Raw genomic sequence first — 19,817 nt, forward strand, 5'->3', positions numbered from 1 at the left:
GGTGGTATTGCAGTGATGACCAGGCTCGGAAATAAGTTAACGTAGCTCGGGTCGCACATAGGGAAACAGCAGGTGATCAGGCCGATCACGTGACTAGCCCAGAATCAAGCTATACTCGGCTGCAGTGGCGGCTTGCCGCGTTGGCTCTCTGGCTTTGACGTTCCGCTACGGAGCCAAAGGTCGCGGTCGCATTTGGTTGAAGGCGAAATGCGAAATTTCACTCGTGCTTTGGCGTGCGCCCCCCTCCCTCCCACCCCAAGAATGGCGTCGAAATCAGCATGCGCAGAACGTAACGTCGCGGCTACACGGCAAATCTCAATGGCCATTGGAGTGTTTCTCGTGTGTTACGCGAATCTTGTGTGGCGCCACAATCGCTATTTCGTATTTTGCGCAAATAGGCTGATCACGGGGCTAGGCCAGCATCTAGCTATATTTGACTGATTTTATCAACGAATCTTTCCGGAGTAGTGATTTTCGATTTATGATATCAGACTATTCGCGATTGACTGAGTAGCCTTTACGAAAGCCCGCCTGGTCATTTTAAGGTTGTTCTGATGCGGTTGGCGGTTACCTTGTAATAATTACCTTGTATGCACCTTGTGCACCTTGTGTATTTCCTAATTGAGTCTCCATAAAGCCACGGCGAGCTTTCATAACCAGGGATGTAAATCGTGCTTTGTTACGCGCTGTGTTTTATTTGGATGACCTTGCTGGCGCGCTTCTTCCTTCCTTTGAGCGCCCATTGTTTATCCTTCCATCGCGCTTTCTCCGGACGGAATAGGGGAATACGCGCTTTCCGCCGGCGTTTTCGAAGAGGGCACCTGTGAAACAGCTGCGCTTCTCTCTCTTAAGACGCGGTAATAAGCTCACACCTCTTATTCCCTAGGGTATCTAAGAGAGAGAGAACAATGAGTACTGTGGGGCCTCCGTAGTCGGGATAATAAAGTCGGGTGGGGCTCGATTCGCGCTTGCCCACTCTATAGTTGTCTCTGCGCGGCGTTTCCGCTGTGACGGGTCGCGGGTGCAAGCGCGACCGAGCAGCGTATACGCGCGGCGCTCTCCGCGGGGCGCCTTCGTTGAGCACGCTGCGCAATCGTCGCCTGTCGCCGCAAGTGGGCGATGTACGGGCCACGCTCGTGATGTGTTCCTTGTCCGAGCGCCAGCTGCTCTTGACGGGCAGATGTCGCGTCGCCGAACTTTCTGCACGGCGCGCGCTGCCGAGTCCGCGGGGCGAATGCTTGCAGCGGTGGCCTTCCCAAGGCCAGCGGAAGAGGCCATCTTGTGCCCCTCGCCGGTCGGCTTCGAAGAACAAATGCGTCGCCATGAACCGCTGGGCTGCGCCCAGAGCGGGGATAAAAGACGTTTTTAGCATACTGGAGACGCGCTAGCGGAGACTCATACCGGTTTACCGGACGCCTCCTGCGCACGCGCAGTAGCCGTCGCCTGGCCCCGCCCATGTCACTGTGCGTGCGCGGGAAATACGTCTCCGCTAGTGCGTCTCTGGTGTGCTAAAAACGTCCAGCGTCTTACGTGCAGTGGCACTCCTTGAACTACGCGGAGGTGGACTTTTGTAGAGCGGTGACCCCGGTGAGACAGCGGGAGAGGCAGTTACTGCGTCCGCGCGCGAGAGGATTGGACTGAGCCGTGTCAATTGTTCATTATCGCTCGCCTACGCTGCTGCTTCCGTCGCGAGAGATGGGCGTTACCTCCAGTGTTGTAACTGTTTTTCATGAATCAGGTTTTCCTTATCAACCTTGCGGGAGCATGTTCAGCGTTGCGGTAACGATGCGCAGCCTGCTAAATGTTGCTGTGCTGAATGGCAACGTTTTCGGCTGGGAGCTGCAGCATAGGAAATGCTTCTTGATAACTGCCGCGGTGAGACACCTGCAGCCTTTGTTTGCAATCCACGAGGCCATCGGCTTCGGCTGGTGGCCACTGAGCTTTGTCTAATGTTTGTGAAGGGCGTTCAGTCTAAACTACCGCGCCGGGTTCAGGTGCTTCTGTCGCACTCCTTTGAAGGTCACCCTCCGCCCCCTGTGGCAAGTTGCGCTGTTATTGAACTGCGTTGTCACGTCTCGAGCGCATTTAAAAGAATGGGACCGCCTCGCCCCGCTCTTTCAAGCTAGAAATTTTGTATTAGAAAACCGCGTTAGCCCGTTTTTCCTTCGGTGGTCGTTTCAGAAATTAGATAAATCCCGCACCCCTCGGCCGCCCCTTCCAAAGCTGTCGATAAATCCGCCCCTACGTTGCGCAGTTGTGCCTGAACAGCAGCTGCGACCTTTGTTGGCTGGGCGCTGGAGCCCTCTGCAGCTACAGAAGCTGCGAGCCGCAAACCGCTCGTGGACAAAGAAAACTGGACTTCCACCTGATTCGACCTGCACCTTTGTCGCTTGCCGTCTGGCCCCTCGATCCAGTAGATGCCCCCATCTCTGCACGCCTGCGGGAAGAATGCGCAGTTATTTGCAGCGATTTTACTCTCTTCCGAGCAGCATTTTGTCGTGTTCAAGCTTCGAGTAGTCTTGTCTTGAGAGTACAGAACGTGGGTACTATCGGCGTCAAATGAAATGCTAACAGCGGAGCGCGTGGCCAAAGGTCCATGTTACGCATCAGCCTATCGCCATCAGAGATAGGCGCGCTCATCCGGTTTGCGGTAGTTTCGCTTGTTTTCTTCGACGTTCGTTTTCTCGTTTTGCCACAGGAGCGCCACATTCGTGTATTCCACAGGTATAGCGAGCGCTCTTAGCTTGCTGGCCTGGAGCGCCTTGATTTTGCTTTCGTCATCGGACAGTGAAAAAAGAAATGGGTTCAACCCGGCTGAACCTAGTAGACCAGCGAAAGCTAAGCCGGCGGTAGTTATTTATATATAGCGAATAATGATGAGACGTCACTGCTACGTCATACGGCGGAGGTTCGGTGTGGCGGCGGCGCAGCACGGCCCCAGCTGTGTCTAGTCGCGTGGTGTGACGTCACGCCTGTGATCCTTGCCCAAGGTTAAACAGCAATGTCCGTGAACTTTAAAGTTGCAGCTCGGAGAGTGGAGCTTTCACTGCAAAACATATCGGATTGTGGCCGGTGTCCAACATGGCCTCTCTTAAATCCTTGTTGCTGGTAATGTGCCAATATGGATTCCACAGCGCTTGCAGACGAAGGCAAAAAGACGAGAACGACACACACATTGCTCTATGTCTGTGCGTGTGTCGTTCTCGACTTTGTGCCTTCGTCTGCAATCGCTATCAATGTCATGGTGACTTAAAGAAACCAGTTCGCCCAGCAACAGATCCTGTTGTGGTAGGGAGCGGCAACACTATTGCCGCCAGAAAAGCTGAAATACACTGGGAACCTATCATTCACCGCTAAGGCCGAGCGTACGGATCGAAGATAGAGAGCGAATCGTTTCTCTCTGCCGTTACGGCGTGCAGCAACGTGTCATCGCAAAGGAAACAGGTCTTCCAATCAATACAATTTGCCCGGAATTCCGTGATGAAGGATGGCTCGGAAACTTGCCCCGTGGGCAGACAGCTTGCTACAAGCAATGATCAAGACCTACTTATTGTGGCCGCTGCAGCCGACACACCCAACTTTACGGCTCGTGATGTAACGGACACTTTTCAAGTTGGGTGCCAGCACGCCAACGTTAAGACGTCGTCTACATGAGGCTACTCTACGAAGTCGGATACCGTCGCAGAAGCCGGCGGTCTCTAAAGGAAACAGGAACGCAAGACTTGTGTTCACGCAGGACCACGTATCATGGATTACGGAAAACTGGCGCTGCGTGATGTTATCTGAGGAGTCAACATTTTTAACACGTTGGTGCCAGCGGCGGGGACTTTGCATGTTCTGTTGCACGAGGTTTCGCTCATTCATGCAGTTACGTTGAATAAAATTGCCATTTTTTTTTTCTCTGCGTACGGAGAAAGCACGAACTTGGGCTCACGTTTGGCTTCAAGTATAAATAATGCGGACGATAGCTACGTTCCCTATCGTATGCGTCGTGAACCTCTTTATTTCCGCTAACCGGCCGACTTTTTATTGTTCTCACCGCGGCCAGACTCTGATAACACGGCGATGACGGGAGAAAAATCAAAGCGTTGCAGGCCGGTGATCTAAGAGCCCTCGCTTCGACCTCGCGGGCCGCTGCCGCCAGCCATCTGTGGAAAGCATCAATGAGTCGCTCCAGTGGCGTAATTAGAAAGCGAACGTCAAAGAAAATAAGCGAAACTTATCTCTGATTGCGACAGGCTGATGCATATAAGGTGGACCTTTGGCCATGCGCTCCGCTGTTCGCATTTCATTTGACGCCGATAGTGCGTTGTGTGTTGTGCTTTGGAACACCCCCCCCCCCCCCCCCCAAAAAAAAAAAAAAATGAAGCATCTTCGCTGTTTCACATCATTGAAATCTCGCGGAAGAACTGGCCGCATGTCGTATGAAAGGTATGCGCATCTGTGCGCCAGAAGCACTCTTCGTGATACGGCACCGACAGAACAACGCAGCGTGTGTGACACACTTGCTTGTGAGCCAAGACGGCACGACGAACGCGGCAGGCGCGCCGTTTTCACAAGCATTGTTAGCGCTGTCGGGTCCGGACTTTGGATAACTACTAGAGAATTTTGGAACAGGGTTACCGTATAGGTTGGAAGCATATGGGAATAGCGGCGCGCCAGTGGGCAGGACAACAACGCCCCTCGGCTAATTATACCGCGCATGCGCACTGACACCTCGCTGTTCCCCTATGACCCTAGCCCCTTCTCGCGACTTCTTGAGCGCCCTTTCCGAGCAACGGTCGGAGCACTCTCCTCCTCTCGCGCTTCATTTTTCCTGCGTTGTTTTGGGCCGGCTTTCGGATTCTGAAACCAGCTTCACCGCGACTCTTTGGTCGCGTATTCCACGTAGTAGCAGGTTCTAGTTGTTCTTGGTCACCTGTTGGCGGAATGGACAATTTGCGAAACAAACAATACATGCGTGAAGAAAACAGATGTGGCGAAGAAGCACTGTACTTGACGTGTCGACCGGCCTTCCTCACTAGTGTTTCTCCACCACGTCTCTTTTCTTCAAGTGTGTGTGTGTGTGTGTGTGTGTGTGTGTGTGTGTGTGTGTGCGTGTGTGTGCGTGTGCGTGCGTGCGTGCTTTTTTTACGTAGGACGAGCTCACGTGCGCCTATCAAGTGCTGCAGCGTGCGGGATCGGAATTTCGCCTAGTCTGTCATCAGGAGTGTCGGGTGCTTCTGCGAGTGTGCTGGCGAGGGGTGTTTGTACAGGTTTCCATTGCTGGATCGTGCATAACTATGGGAAGTTTGCTTTGCAGGTCGCGCTGGATTCGTGTATGCCAGTCGCTTTCAAATGTTCCTAGGCCGCGGGGTTTGCTCCTGGATCCTGTAGTGCGGCTCGTACGGCATTTCCATCGTTTCAAGTCTATGGAAGTTCACACTCTTTCAGACCTTGCAGAACCGAGGTACTCCGCTGCAGAGCCCAGCAGAGAACCCGGTTTCCTTGGAACTTTCGAAAAGTATTGTGCACGAACACAGGCGCTAATTAAGCAGCGTCTTGTGGGATAGTTTGACGGGCAAAATACCTAGAAATTGGCCCTATTAATGAGCATCAATCATTCACTAGCTTAAGGTCCTCTTTGAGGCGCTGTGTAGCAAAAGTTACTCTACGACGTTCTTCCTTTCGCCGCCCTCTCGTCGTCTTTTTTTGTTTTTGTCATGGAAGAATATTCCATAAGACACGAAGTGCTCTTTCGCTGTGTGGGCCGTTTGCGCCAGGAATTTTCTCTTTAGCGTAGATAATACAATTCCATTCCAACTCCGCACGGTTTTTATTGTCCTCGCCCTCTCAAGCGGTGCGCAGCGGGCGACAAGAATAGACTACGAATAGCAGGAAAAGCGTGGTTGCATTTTACCGGTCTCGCTTGCTTTTTTGCCTCGAAGTGACCGCACATATGTGCTTATCTGAGTGATTAGAATGGCATTAGCAACATGCAACCGGCTCTTTTCATCCCATCGTGTGCTACTCAAGCACAGCGCGAGGCACCAGAACATCCCGCTGCAGAGATCGGAGGCGCAAGTCCGGGTTTCGGTCTAGGCTGCGGACCCGTTTCCATACGAGCGGAGTTTCGGTACACGCTTACAAACGCACTTCAGCGCCTGTCGCCGTATACGGAGACCGCAGACCGGCACGCGTGTTTCGCTGCTCGGGGGGCGCGAGGTACTTGCGATCGTTTTAAGTGCTCGCGGATTGAACTGCGCAAAAGGAGACCCGCGGCAGCGAGTGAGAAATCGCTCATCGCGAGGCCTCGACCGATGCGAGCAACTTGGACACCGCGGGCGGGCGTCCCTGCGGTCGGTCGCGTTTCGTGGTCTGTCACGCGCTCTCTTGCTTTCTCTTCCGCGGCGGACAAAGAAGCCCCTAATGGGCGTCTCTCGTGCGGCGCCTAATGAATTTGCCGGTGCTGACTACTCGTCGCCGGGCCCGGTATCGCTGCCGGGGGCGTCTTGTCCCCTCTGAATTGATCGCCGTGCGGCCTCCTCGGCACGAAAGCGGAGACCGGGCGCACGGTTCCGAGTGGCACGCGCTCCATGAATACTTAATTTATTTTGGTGTACCTCGCCGCGTCAACGGGGGCGTGCGCGGGAAGGCACGGAGCGAAGCTCCGCTGCGAACACTTTGCACTTAGTGCTACTCCTGCGTCGGCCGGCCGGTGCACGCTTGAAAGCATCGATTCGGTCTTTGTGGGCCGAGATGAGGAAAAAAAAAAGCAGCTTTTTTTCAGATTGAGTGGCGCACTTTCTTTCCAACAGGTTACCGCCTTTAGAGGTGCTAGTGCCGCTTTGGAAGCAGGGGCGCGCGCAGTTTTTGGGGCCGCGGGGGAGGGGGGGGGGGGGGGGGGGGGGGGTGCTGTTCCACCACCGCGCGGCACAATTAATGAACAGCCCGCGGCAACTCTCAGTTTACGTCATTATTCGCACTATTTGATGACGTGACGATGTCACGTTAACAGTTCTAAGAGAACGCAAGCGTCGCACTTCGTAGGATGTTCTCATCAGTTGCGAGCATTGGCGATACCTCTGCCTGAAAAAAAGAAAAAAAGAAACCAAGGACATAGAGCTTGACATCCGCCCAGGGCGTTTTTAAATGATATTTTGGCGTTTCTAGGCTTGGTACAAACAAGTAGGCCTTTATCCCGTTTCCTCCCCCCCCCCCCCCCCCCTGGGGGGGTTTTGGCTGAATGAAATGTGATTTTAACGGCACTGTTGTCATGGTGGTGTTCATAAGAAGGGCGCCTAAAAGCAAACGATGACGAAGAATAGAAACGCCTTCTAGAATGAAGAGTGTGCAAAAATGATATCGCTTAAATCGAATTTCATGCAGTGCTGACCGACACTAGAACACGGTGTTCTAGTTTGTATCAAGCCCCCAAAACTGCAAGATGACATTTAAAAACTCTCCGGGCTCATGTCAGAATACACCCCTGAAATTATTTTCATTCAGCGCTATCGCTCATGCTCACATCTGTTCATGCTCACGTGGACGTTCTGTTCGAGCCCGGACATCGCTTCACTCTGCGCTCATCGACTCTGCGCCGCCGCGGTGGCTGAGCGGTTATGGTGCTCGGCTGCTGACCCGAAAGACGCGGGTTCGATCCCGGCCGCGGCGGCTGGAATTTCTTTGGAGGAGAAATTCTAGAGGCCCGTGTACTGTGCGATGTCAGTGCACGTTAAAGAACCCCAGGTGGTCGAAATTTCCGGAGCCCTTCACTACGGCGTCTCTCATAGCCTCAGTCGCTTTGGGACGTTAAACCCCATAAACCAAACCAAACCAAACTAAACCATCATCGACTCTGCAAAGTACGTCGCCGTTCTTGTGCGAGCGAATGACTCCGAGATTCGCGCCCCCGCCATGAGTCTTGAGGACATGGGTCCTCCGTGAGGGGCGGCCCTCCAGCCGCCGGCTCCGCTCACGCTCCTGCTGCCGACGCTGCTCAGGTTGCTCACCGACGTCCCTCCCGGGGGACCCTTCGCTGATGCAAAATTCGGTCGACAAAATTTGGCTGCATCATGCGAAAATACATGCACTTTCGAAAGCATGCAGGTAAAGCAACGCTTCCAGTGCGCATAACCAGTCGAAAAAGCCAAATTTTGTCAAGCCACAGAGCCAAGGATAATCGCGTTTTCGAAATTCTAAAAACTGATATGTCTGTTACTAACGGCCAGCTACAAATCTTTACTTGCTACAAGGAGCCTAACTCTGATAGTTAAAAAGTTAATGGTTAAAAATTAGCTAACTAGCTTACTACTTAAGACGATTCACCGGTTTTCTGGTGTCCGCCAACACATGGTAGTACTGTGCCGCAAAAAGTATATCTTTACCCCAAAAAGCCTATTTTTGAAAATTTTTGAAAGTGTTCGCTGAAACACCCGTAACTTTTCTCCTGAGGGGTATTGGTAGACCGCCATTCATGACCTGATAAAAGCTGCCAAATGCGCTTCACCCGATTCTTACTCTTCTAGTTATTTCACTCTCGTGATCTGCGGTCACTACCTTCGGCCACCGCGGTCGATATCGAACCCGGGGCTTTGGGGTGGGTCAGTCCTGAGGAGAACGTGGGTGAATTCTTACTGAATTTTTTTTTATCAGCACCTAATCCATGTCAGCGATGCAAGAACACAATTTCTGCGCGTCAGCACTGCACGTCGGACCACTGCGGCGCTGGTGGCCGTCAGGCGCGGAAACCGAGAGCACGCACTGAAGCGCACCGTGATGCAAAAGTGGTGCTATACGTGTAATCGTAACGCGATTCCGGGATCTTGCTGCTCCGAAGCGCGACCTTGTGGAATTCAGGTGCGAGCTTTTCAGTATTCCGTTCGTGCGCCAACATACTATGACCACAATTTCTAGCATTGCGGACGGCGCAGTGCGCTTAGTTCACGGAGCCCTGTTTCATTCGCTTGTTGACCGGACTGGCGCAGTACGCATGTTGAACGGGCAGAGAGCGCCGGACATGTACAGAGTGTAACTTCAGTCAAGCCCTTAAGTGGGCGGATGAGACCCAGGAAATGCTGTTGGAAGCCGTCTCGCGCGGCTTTGGGGTCGTTTTTTGCTGTTTTCGCCAGTTTTCTTTCGAACGTGCTCTCCCCTCTTTTCGGAAAAGGAAACCCGCCAGTAGCGGCATTTCGTGTCGTCGAGGCTATACGGAAGCCGCGGGAGGTAGTCGGGAATAACGGAAACGGGCTGAAGGCGCGTTTCAGCCGAATCTGCGAGCCCAGAGCATAGTTTAGCCGTGCGTCATGGAAATACGCTTTGTGTTTCCACGGGCGGAGTCGTTTCTGGACTCGCGTTGTCTCTCGTCGCTTGAGCCCAGCGTTGCCCGAGCGCATACTCTCGGTCCCCTTCGGGTTTCGCGCTAGCTACTGCGGCCTCCGCTAGCTTGTAGAAATCTGTATTTTATTTCGCCTTTCGCTATCCCAGTGACGTTAGGGCGTGTTAAGAGCGACCCGTTGAAAAGGGAGCCTATTCGTTGTTACTGTTTCACCGCGGTGCGTCACTTTTCTCCGGATGGCTGTTTGAGGCGGTTTTCTTTATCTGTTTTGTCTTACTGATTTACGTGGGCGATAGAACTCACCGCGCTGACTCAGTGGCTGGACTGCAGCGGCGCGTTTCGATGTGGGCGAGATGCATAGACGCCCTTGTACTCTGCGATACCGTGTAACGTTGGAGAAACCCTGTTGGTAGAAGTTGATCTGGAGCTCCCCGCTACCGCGTCTGTCATGGCCCGCGTGCAGATTCAGGACGTTAAACCCCGCATGCTAAACCGTATTTAAAATGCATGACGGAAGCGAACAGTCACCGAAACCAAAGAGCACGGGGCATGTTTTTTTTTTTAATTCGTGGTGTTTTCGTCAGTAGGAGATTAATTGTATAATTATTTTAAACATAACTGATTAGAAAGCAGAAGAAAAAAAAAACAACCACCTGCCGCCGCGGTGGGATCCACGAACCCACGACCTCCGGAGGTCCCACCGAACCCACGAACCTCCGACCTCCGGAGGTCGTGAGTTCGGATCCCACCTGCGGCATGTGGTGTTTTTTCTTCTGCTTTCTGATCAGCTATGTTTAAAATGATTACACATTTAATCTCTTATTGATAAACGCCACGAATAAAAACAAATCCCCTATGATACTTGGTTTCGGTGACTGCTGGCTTGCTTCCGACATGTATGTCGTAACGAGCTCCTCTTTTCCCTTCCCTTGTCTGCCCCGTATTTAGAATGGGTGAATAGAGACGCTGGCGTTGCGCGCAGACGAAATCTGTCTGTTTCTTTTTCGTTTCATTGATGCGTGCGTGCGTACGTGAGAGAGAGAGAGAAAGAAAGAGATAGAGAGTGATAGATGCGATGCCTTCTTTCGCTACAGCCCTCTTCGCACCGAAGTTAGAGGTACAGTTTAGATGAAAGGTGTGTGTGGCGTTTGTTTGGTTCGACAATTTTTATTTGGGTGCATTGCGTTATACGTGTGGTACGTTTTCTGCGCCTTCAGTGCTTCTCCTGGACGGCTTTCATTGAAGTGTGCCTCATTGCACAGCGATGTAGTGGAATGAGAGCGAATCCCGTACCCTGAATACGAAGCGAAAAGAAAGAAGAGGAGGAAATGCACTTTGGCGGGTTTTCGAGTAGCGCCTCTGCGTCGTGCGCGGTTTCCTTGCATAGCAAGTACGGCGAGAGACCTGCCGGTAGTCTAGGATGTGTCTTGCGCTGCAGTATGTGAATGGCTCCGAACGCTGGCTCGTATTTTGGTTTAGCGCCTTCGAGTCCCATGCTAAGTCTCGGCGGTGGTGTTGTCGTTGCTGCACGTTCAAGCGCACAGGTCACGAACGAGGTGTCGAAATGCTGCGGTTACCAGCCCGGTTGTGTCCACACCGCAGGGCTTTGTCCCACTGACCTTCAAGTAACCCTGTCTTGAGCTAGCTGTGGTCCCCTTTATCTCCGCAAACTTCCTAATCTCATTCGCCCACCTGATTCGCTGCCAGCGCCCGTGCTGCGTTTACCTTCCCGTTGGAACCCACTCCGTTACTCTGTCGATTATCTGTTCTCCGTGAAACATCTTCCATCTTCTTCCTGTTCTCTCGATTTCAGCCGGGAACTGCTTTGTTCCCTAGTCCACTCTGCTCGGGCCACGATTTGCATATAAGGAACAACAGCTGCGGTGCCACTGCCCGCCTCCCCGAGCAGTTGTCTTCGGGACGTCAGGCTCCGCGCGCGTGGCAGTGTGTCTCGAGCAATTAATTAGCCCAGCCGCACTCCGAAGCGCGCGTGCGACCCCGACATCATCCCCGACGGGCGGGAGCCCCGCCGCCGCCGCTGCGTGCGCGCTGTTGTGTCCGGGCGCCGGAGCGTGTCTGTCGCCGCCGTGAGCGCTGTTCCGCGAAGGCTGTCGCCGTCGAAGGACACGTGCGCTTTGCGGCGGACGGGCCCCGGGTTCTCCGTGTATGGTCTAAAAAAAATTAACCCCTCCCTCATTTCGCTGTCGTTTCCTCGTATAGGCTTTTACAAACTTCGCTCCGCGTATGCTTATTATGAAAACATTAGCGCCGAGGCGTCTTTGTTGCGTTTCCCTTCGAGCTTCAGCCTAGCGCAGACAGCGGCAGCGAGTGGGGCTTTCGATGAATAACGGGCTGCTCATTGAAATGGGCGTGGCCTAAACGGATTGAAATGCAACGGCACGTTTATCGGTCTTGCGATGGCCGTATGTAGTGCGTCACGTAACGTGGGCCGAGCTTTTATGCGGTATAGTGCCACTTATCTCGACTATAGTTGTAGCGTAACTATACTGTTAATGCGAAAACACTCTATGGCTCATCGGCAAAGAAACCCGGTGTCGGCGTTGTCCGGTGGTCTCAAAGGCCCCAGGTGACGACACCGTGGTATCAGAGAAAAATAGAATTTCTTCTGAAGGTGGGGGGAATTGAACCCTGAACTTCCAGACTGCGAGGCGAGCACGCGACCCGTAGGCCACAAAACCGCATTGCTTCTTGGCGAACAAAGGCGAACCTAGTATATGCGTTGCCTTACGACTGTATGGTAGTAGGTGTGTGATTGGAAAGGAGAAAAAATAAACGACAAACAAAATAGAAATGTTAAAAAATGCTTTCGCAATCAAAGCAGGTAAGTAGTCTTTGTGCCCCCCGTATATATATTTTTTTCCTGACTCTCGCCTTGCAGTCGATTGACAGGCTGAGCTAAGCAACGGACTGTCGCATAAATTTACGGGCTCGTCAAACGCTGCCGGCGGACTGAACTTGTCGGATCAGTAGCTGCGCAGCGTCAAAAGACGAACCTTGTCCAGCACTTTTCGCGGAAGTCTTTCTCGAGCTCCGAAGAATGCGCGCTGAGCTCACAAAAAAATCCCTGGCACCGTGAACGCCTGCCTGCTCGCGAACATCGCGCGCTTCGGCGCACATGCTGTTGGTTGGCCTTTGGGCTTTCTCCGCCTGCGCGGTGCGCCGGCATCTAAGCATCTCCTCTGTTGTTTGTGAGCCCAGGCGTGCGCAGCTGTGGATTCGAACATCCGCCTTCAGCGGAGCTGACAGGCTGCCTCGGCCGGAGGGGCGCCATGGCGAGTCACTTGTCCTGTGCGCCCTTGAGTGCGCTCAGTGGCGTCGGACGCGTTGCATGCGTCAGAAGTTCGAGGCTTCATCGAATCAGTAGGGTGGCAGGCATTCTTGCGCCTTCCGCTGTGAGGAAACAAAACAATGGTGATATTGCTGGGCACGAAATGCCGTAATGTCTGGCGCATCTGATGCTTGACTGACTTCCTTCGGAGCTCCGAGATGTACGGATGGCTTTCTTCGTGTTGAACAACGTCGTCTTTGTCGTGGCGGAAAACTTCCGACTTCCATTGCTGGCCCATGAAGATGTTATCGAGGTGACTTTTGGAGCTGAGGGTGTTTTTTTGAGTCGGCGCTGTCATGGGATTGAAAAGGCGGGTACGGGGTGGAACTGCATGGTTGTACTTCAATTAAGCTGTGGATTCTGGTCTAGCGAGTTTACAGAATTCACGAAGGCCAACTGACATGGTAAAACGTGCCCAGTAACGCAACTGTTTGGGCAGCTTGGCTGGATATAGTTGGTATGGAGCATAGCAATACACAAGGACGCAAAGAAGGAAAGGAAGGAAGGAAAGCGCCTTTGTCTGTCTGCCTTGCGAGTGCGCTTGTGTCTTGGCTGCGCACGAAGCTCCGTACCACCATTTCCCCATAACCACGAGAACCTCTTCGTCGATTACGCTCAAAGGGTCGTTTTTGTGATATTCGTGTCTTACAGACGTATACAGGGTGTCCAGGCTAATTTAGCCAAGGGGTAAAAGATAAAATTTCTGAGGTAGGCCAGGGAACACTTACATACACCTACCAACCGGCTTGCGCATCATAGGCAATTTCTTGTTTTGCAATTAATTAATTAGCAGTTAAGATAATTTTCCTAATTGCGTAAATATTGACTTTAGACAGCAGATGTGAATAGCAAAGTTGGAGAGCACGTTCAGAAACCCCCATTCTATTTATTTGCGATAAAGAAAGCCTCACGTGTATCGTTTTTCCGAGCTCCAAAGAAAGTCCGCAAAATACAAAAAAATCACGTGACTAGCGCATTCGCGCGCCACGATTGTGCTGCTCTCAATCCTGACTTGAGCGAACGAAATCAGCTGCTGGCAAGTCGCGACGACCTCATTGCTCCGGCAGGCCGATATGTCGACGGTGGTTGCGACGTCCTGCCGGAGCAGTGAGGTCGTCGCGCCTTGCCAGCAGCTGATTTCGTTCGCTCAAGTCAGGATTGAGAGCAGCACAATCGTGGCATGCGAATGCGCTAGTCACGTGATTTTTTTTGTATTTCGTGGACTTTCTTTGGAGCTTGGTAACCCGCTGTAACAATGCTCGCTTGCTGTTGGCTCAGCCTGGTCGGGTGTTATGTGCAGCATGGCCTCACGCAGCCACCCCAGCGTGTGACAGTAACTGACAGCAATCACTGTTGCTGCCCTGGTACTGAGGAAACGGAGCAGAACCACGCCCTTATGGTCCGAAAAAAAAGTCACCATAGCTTTTTTCACGAGTGCACATGCTCTTAACTGGAAGGTGGCGACGATGTATTTCCATCACACCCTCCCTTCCTCAGCGTGCCCTCTTCTTTAGATTACAGTCGTAGTTCACAACTGAAGTGTTGGCATGCCTGAATAGCTTGCTTGCGACACATCTTCATTGACACAGCCAAAGAGGACGCGCGCCGGCGAAGATGGTGAAAGCCGACTTGAATTGGCCGGGCCGCCGCAAGAGCCAGCCGCCTCGCGAGCACGGTGGAAGGCTTGGGCCCCGACCGTCGAGCACCCGAGGAGGAAGGCCTCCGAGGCCTCTTTATTGGGACTGGAAGTAGCGTTGTCATGTTTTACATCAGTGCAGAAAACTGTTGGGAGCAAAAAAAAAAAAAATTCTACTCGAGCTAGTGCGCAACTATTGTTGTCCTCAAATGTGAAACGGCACTACCCGCCTACCTCGCCTGGTGCTCAAAATGGCGAACTTGTCTGTAGCTATGACTGCTGTAGTTTCTTTTTCTTCCATCTTTCGCTGTTCCTATCGCTAACCTTCGCCTCCGCGGTGGCTCAGTGGTTATGGAGCTCGGTTGCGGACCCGAAGGTTCGATCCAGGTTGCGGCGCTCGCATTTCGACGCAGGCGAAATGCTCGAGGCCCGTTTGCTGTGCGATGCCAGTGCACATTAAAAATCCCCAGTTGGTCGAAATTATCCGGAGCCCTCCACTGCGGCGTCCCTCATAGCCGGAGTCGATTTGTGACGTTAGACCCCATAAACCAAACCAAATGTTCTTAACCTTCCCTCCTTCGTTCCCCGTTCCCTCTTTGTCCTTTCTTTCTTTCTTTCTTTCTTTCTTTCTTTCTTTCTTTCTTTCTTTCTTTCTTTCTTTCTTTCTTTCTTTCTTTCTTTCTTTCTTTCTTTCTTTCTTTGTTTCCTTCTTTCTTTCTTTGTTTCCTTCTTTCTTTCTTTCTTTCTTTTTTGTTTTTTCTTCCTTCCTTTCTTTTTTCTTCCTTTTTTTCCTTCCTTCCTTCCTTCCTTCCTTCCTTCCTTTCTTTCTTTCTTTTTTTGTTTTTTCTTTCTTCCTTTCTTTCTTCCTTTCTTTCTTTTTTCTTCCTTTCTTTTTTCCTTCCTTTCTTCCTTTCTTTCTTTTTTCTTCCTTTCTTCCTTTCTTCCTTTCTTTCTCTTTCTTTCTTTCTTTCTTTCTTTCTTTGTTTTTCTTTCTTCCTTTCTTTCTTCATTTCTTTCTTTTTTCTTCCTTTCTTTCTTTTTTCTTTCTTTCTTTCTTTCTTTCTTTTTCTTCCTTTCTTCCTTTCTCTCTTTCTTTCTTTTTTTGTTTTTTCTTTCCTCCTTTCTTTCTTTCTTTTTTCTCCCTTTCTTTTTTCCTTCCTTTCTTCCTTTCTTTCTTTCTTTTTTCTTCCTTTCTTTCTTCCTTTCTTTCTCTCTTTCTTCCTTTCTTTCTTTTTTCTTCCTTTCTTCCTTCCTTTCTTTCTTTTTTCTTCCTTTCTTCCTTCCTTTCTTTCTTTTTTCTTCCTTTCTTCCTTTCTTTCTTTCTTTTTTCTTCCTTTCTTTTTTCCTTTCTTCCTTTCTTTCTCTCTTTCTTACTTACTTTCTTTCTTTTCTTCTTTTTTGTTTTTTCTTTCTTCCTTTCTTTTTTCTTCTTTTTTCTTCCTTTCTTTCTTTTTTTCTTTTTTTTGTTTTTTCTTTCTTCCTTTCTTCCTTTCTTTCTTTTTTCTTCCTTTCTTTTTTCCTTTCTTTCTTTCTCTCTTTCTTCCTTTCTTTCTTTCTTCCTTTCTTTCTTTTCTTCTTTTTTGTTTTTTCTTCCTTCCTTTCTTTCTTTTTTCTTTGTTTTTTCTTTCTTCCTTTCTTTTTTCCTTTCTTTCTTTTTTCTTCCTTTCTTTTTTCCTTTCTTCCTTTCTTTCTCTCTTTCTTACTTACTTACTTTTTTCCTTTCTTCCTTTCTTTCTTACTTACTTACTTTCTTTCTTTCTTTCCTTCTTTCTTTCCTTCTTTCTTCCTTCCTTTCATTCTTTCTTTCTTTCGTTCTTCATGCCGAAGAAGGGACATTCAGGGTACGGCTTCAGCCTTCTGACGCGAGCTCTATCGCCCATGATCGCGCCGAAGTGCACGCGCGCGCCTCCGACGGCACCGCAGTGCGAGGCGCCGTGTATATTATTCAGCCGCGGAGCGCCGTTGCGGCACCCTGGGCCCCCATTATCTCGCGGCTTCGGTCCACTCGGGGCCTCCGCGGATAAGAGTGATGCTGCCTCCTGTGTGCGTCCGATGTGCCTGCGCCGGAGCGGTAATTGCAGCGACCGCATAAGCGTGACGGGGTGCTATATACGCCATGAGGCTGTTATGGTGCGCAAACACTTCTGGGCCGCCTTCCTGGGCCTCGAGAGCGCGTATGTCGCTGAATATAAGACGCACCACTGAAACGGACCCGGGGGTTCTTTGCCGATAAAAGTTGGGTTTTGGTTCGGGCAAGCACCTCCAGGCGCCCGAGCGCTTGAGCGCGGACATAGTGGAGAAAGTGGTTTGATTTATTATATAGGAAGGCGCGGGGATGTGTGCATTGACGTTCTTTGCTTGGCCTCTGTCCTAGGAGGTCCCTCGTGCACCTTGAGTACTATGCTGAGCTCGGCGAGCGCCATGGTTACTAGAGACGTGTAACGTGCATGGGCCGATCAGCTCTTCCATGTGTCGATTTTTAGCCCCGAAGTCAGAGCTGTTGCGATTGGAGCGTGAACCGCATCTTTTGTTCTCGGCGGTGCTCTGAGTGTTGTTGGTGACAAGTGTGTCGTCTGGCTCGCAGGGAAGCGCACCCAGGAGACGGTGTGCATCGCCGTGTGCCTTACGCTGATGGGCTACAACCTGTTCCAGCTGCTGCTGTACTTCCAGGCGTCTCGCTGGAGCACCATCGTCGCTGCTGCACGTGAGGCGCCTCCCCTCTCTCCCTCCTCTGCATGAGGCCGCGCCGACAGCTTTGTCGAGCAGCGTTTGCCCGACGTCCGTAACGGCATTGCGGAAAGTGGCAGCTGCGCAATTGGGTGCCTCGTTGAAAACGGCAAGCCGGCACAGGGGGCCTGCGATTGTTCCACACTCTAAAAAAAAAAAGCAAAAAGCTGGTTAATGCAGCTGCTTGGGGTGCCGAAGAAAAAGATTATTGAGTGTGTATTATTACAATATTTTTTTTTGGCCGCCTGCCGAGAAAGTCTCGAAAATGAAATAATCCCGGCGCCAAAATCTCGCCAGAAAATTATTTGGTGGCGCGCAGTGAGAGAAAGCTTAACTATATTGCATTTGTAGACAGAATTTAATCGGCGTCACTCGCAGTGCAGTATCCAAGCAACTTCGGCCGCACACTCCCGGTCACTTTGAACAGTACTAGATGAGTCAAGTGGCAGCTTTCAATGAATGAAAAGCAAGAGCGGATTATTACTCTTAAGGGCTAACTCGATGGACACATCCTAGGCGTACGGGCGGAGCGCCTACTCGCACGGGCGTACGCTGCAGCCTGTCTGCGCATGCTCGAGGCGCGACGCGCTAGCGGGACGCAGGTATCTGTACATACATGTCAGATACCAGCGCCTGCGCACGGGCGCTAGCGCGCGCGTCGAAAGAGGGGTCTGGTTTACAACAATCGAAGGACCGCGGGGCTCTCGATGACTCTTTTCTTCATGGCTTGAAGCTCTTTCAGGTCCCCCCCCCCGCCCCCCTTAAGTTTTCTTGCAATCCTTTCAGCTCCCCACCCATCCTTTGTTCACGGTATGCCATTCTTTCAGTCGGCTCGCGAGGGGGAGCGGGCCAGCTCCGGAAGCATGGAGATGCGTGCCCCTTTTCGACGTCCGTCGCGGCGCGGACACGTACGCCGAGGAAGTGTTCGGGGAGTTGCCGATTTACGTGTTCTAAACTACCAAACCCAGCAGCGGGCTGCAGTACTGCTGCGTTCCTAGTAGAGCGTTGTAACGCCTGACACACGGCTAATCTACGCGAGTGTGTTCGCCTGTTTATAAAGTACAGAGCCCCGTGGGCTTGGATCGGTTCAGCTACCGGCGGCCACACGCCGTCGGTTCTACCAAACGGCGCTCCGCATCTGCTCGATTTTGCGTTGGCTCTCGCGGCTGGAAATTTAAAGCTTCATAGAAACTGCTGGGGGAGGACATTTATTCGACTGCTCAACGGGCAGTCGTTAGCATGAGTGCTGTGACGCCCCCATAATTCCTCCCTGACCAAAAATAGTTCGTTGTTGAAGCTTTTTCTTGTTACCTAAACAAAAAGTTAATCACTATAGAAAAGCAGAAATTCAAGAATTTTGAAGCCTCTTTCTTTTTGATACGGTATAACATTAAAAACCAAACTTTGTTGGCTGTTGCGATTGGTCGGTGGAGCGACACAGGACGCCACGGACCGTAGCCCATTTTTACCAACTGCTGTTTTTCTTAAGTTGTATCCTACTATAGATTGTTTGTCTTCGCCTATCAAAAAAACAGGTTTGTAACCTATGAGAAACGTCACTGGAGAAGATTAGGCCGCTTCCGGTCTTTTGAAGGGGCACTGATGACAAACAGAAGCTGGCCTGTATCGATGCAGTGCCGCTTTCTAATATAAAAGGTGCCGCTCTTAACGAAACCGGAGATTTTACAAGATGTGGCGTAAACCTAAAAACTAAATACAGGTGTCGCCATCATCGGCCGATTTCGCAAGTGAAATGCATGTTTAGACATCCATTTTTCTTCGCGGATCCCGGAGGCTACGCTACATCGCCATTCACTTCAGAACGGTGGAAACTCGCCATTTTCGGCAAAGACGTCACGAGTTCGAATCGACTGGCGGGAAGATTGTTGACTGCAATTTTCGCTCCGATAAACGCGTCTTTTGCTGCACGTCAACATACCCGGATAGGGAATAATTTTTTGCTGAGAACAATAATTAGATGCAGTCAGCGTCCCTTTGGCACATACTATGCAGTAAACAGTAAAGAGGCGCTTTGGCTTTTCGTCTCCATGCATTGAAACGCGGCCAGTGCGGCCATGAATGCAACCCTCGAATACGTGTCCATTATGAAAATATGTTTTGCTACGGCAGCGAGGATGTTTCAATAATCTGATGTCTCGAGCCGTACTAAAGACAGCTCATCGCGCCGGCAGGTAATATTTTACCTGCGCACTTTCAGCTGCAGTATACAACTAACCTGATTAATGTTTGTGGGTAATGGGTCTACCGAAGTATACATTCATAAACCGGTTGTCAAGTAGTATCTCGGTGAGAAGTAGAAAAGTACTGCATATGCGTGCGAGCAATTTACGTCTCGCGCTGCTGCGGGAACAGGCGCGGGCCTCCCGCCGAGCTTGACGCGCTGGGCCGGGCCGGGCTGAGTATAGTGATTTCATAAATTCATAGGATTTTGGGAAATTCAAGAAGGCGTTATCAACTCGTCCAACTTAATGTGTTAACGTGTAGAGTAATAATTTAGCGGGCCAAAGTGTGGTCCCGGCCCAGGCTTGAGGCCCCAGGATGAGGCCTGCAGTGCATTGCTCTACTTAGGAGACAAAAGCGTGTCAGGGCGGCCCACGGGACGGATTGAGTTTGAGGCCTCTGCTCAACAGGATGTCAAGGTGCTGCTTTCACGGCCGGCCTCTGCTGACTCGCTGGCGCCGGCCGTGCGCGCTTAGGTGACAGCTAACACATTTGCACCAATGCAGTTCCACTGGCCCAGTGACTGACGCCAATTATTACTCGGTGTT

At 51.2% G+C, this 19,817-nt stretch overlaps 1 protein-coding gene across 1 annotated transcript in view; it reads left to right on the forward strand.

Annotated features, from left to right (window-relative positions):
- Kua (Plasmanylethanolamine desaturase Kua) overlaps positions 1 to 19,817 on the forward strand; it is a 227,193-nt gene that overhangs the window by 70,093 nt on the left and 137,283 nt on the right. Inside the window, exon 2 of the mRNA XM_089582526.1 lies at positions 16,886 to 17,005. Within this exon, the coding sequence (XP_089438652.1) occupies positions 16,886 to 17,005 (120 nt within the window). The remainder of the gene's footprint in view (positions 1 to 16,885; positions 17,006 to 19,817) is intronic.

The sequence above is a fragment of the Amblyomma mixtum genome, chromosome 3 (genome assembly GCF_055824585.1).
Source record: "Amblyomma mixtum isolate Tamu chromosome 3, ASM5582458v1, whole genome shotgun sequence".
In the NCBI taxonomy this organism is placed as follows: domain Eukaryota; kingdom Metazoa; phylum Arthropoda; class Arachnida; order Ixodida; family Ixodidae; genus Amblyomma; species Amblyomma mixtum.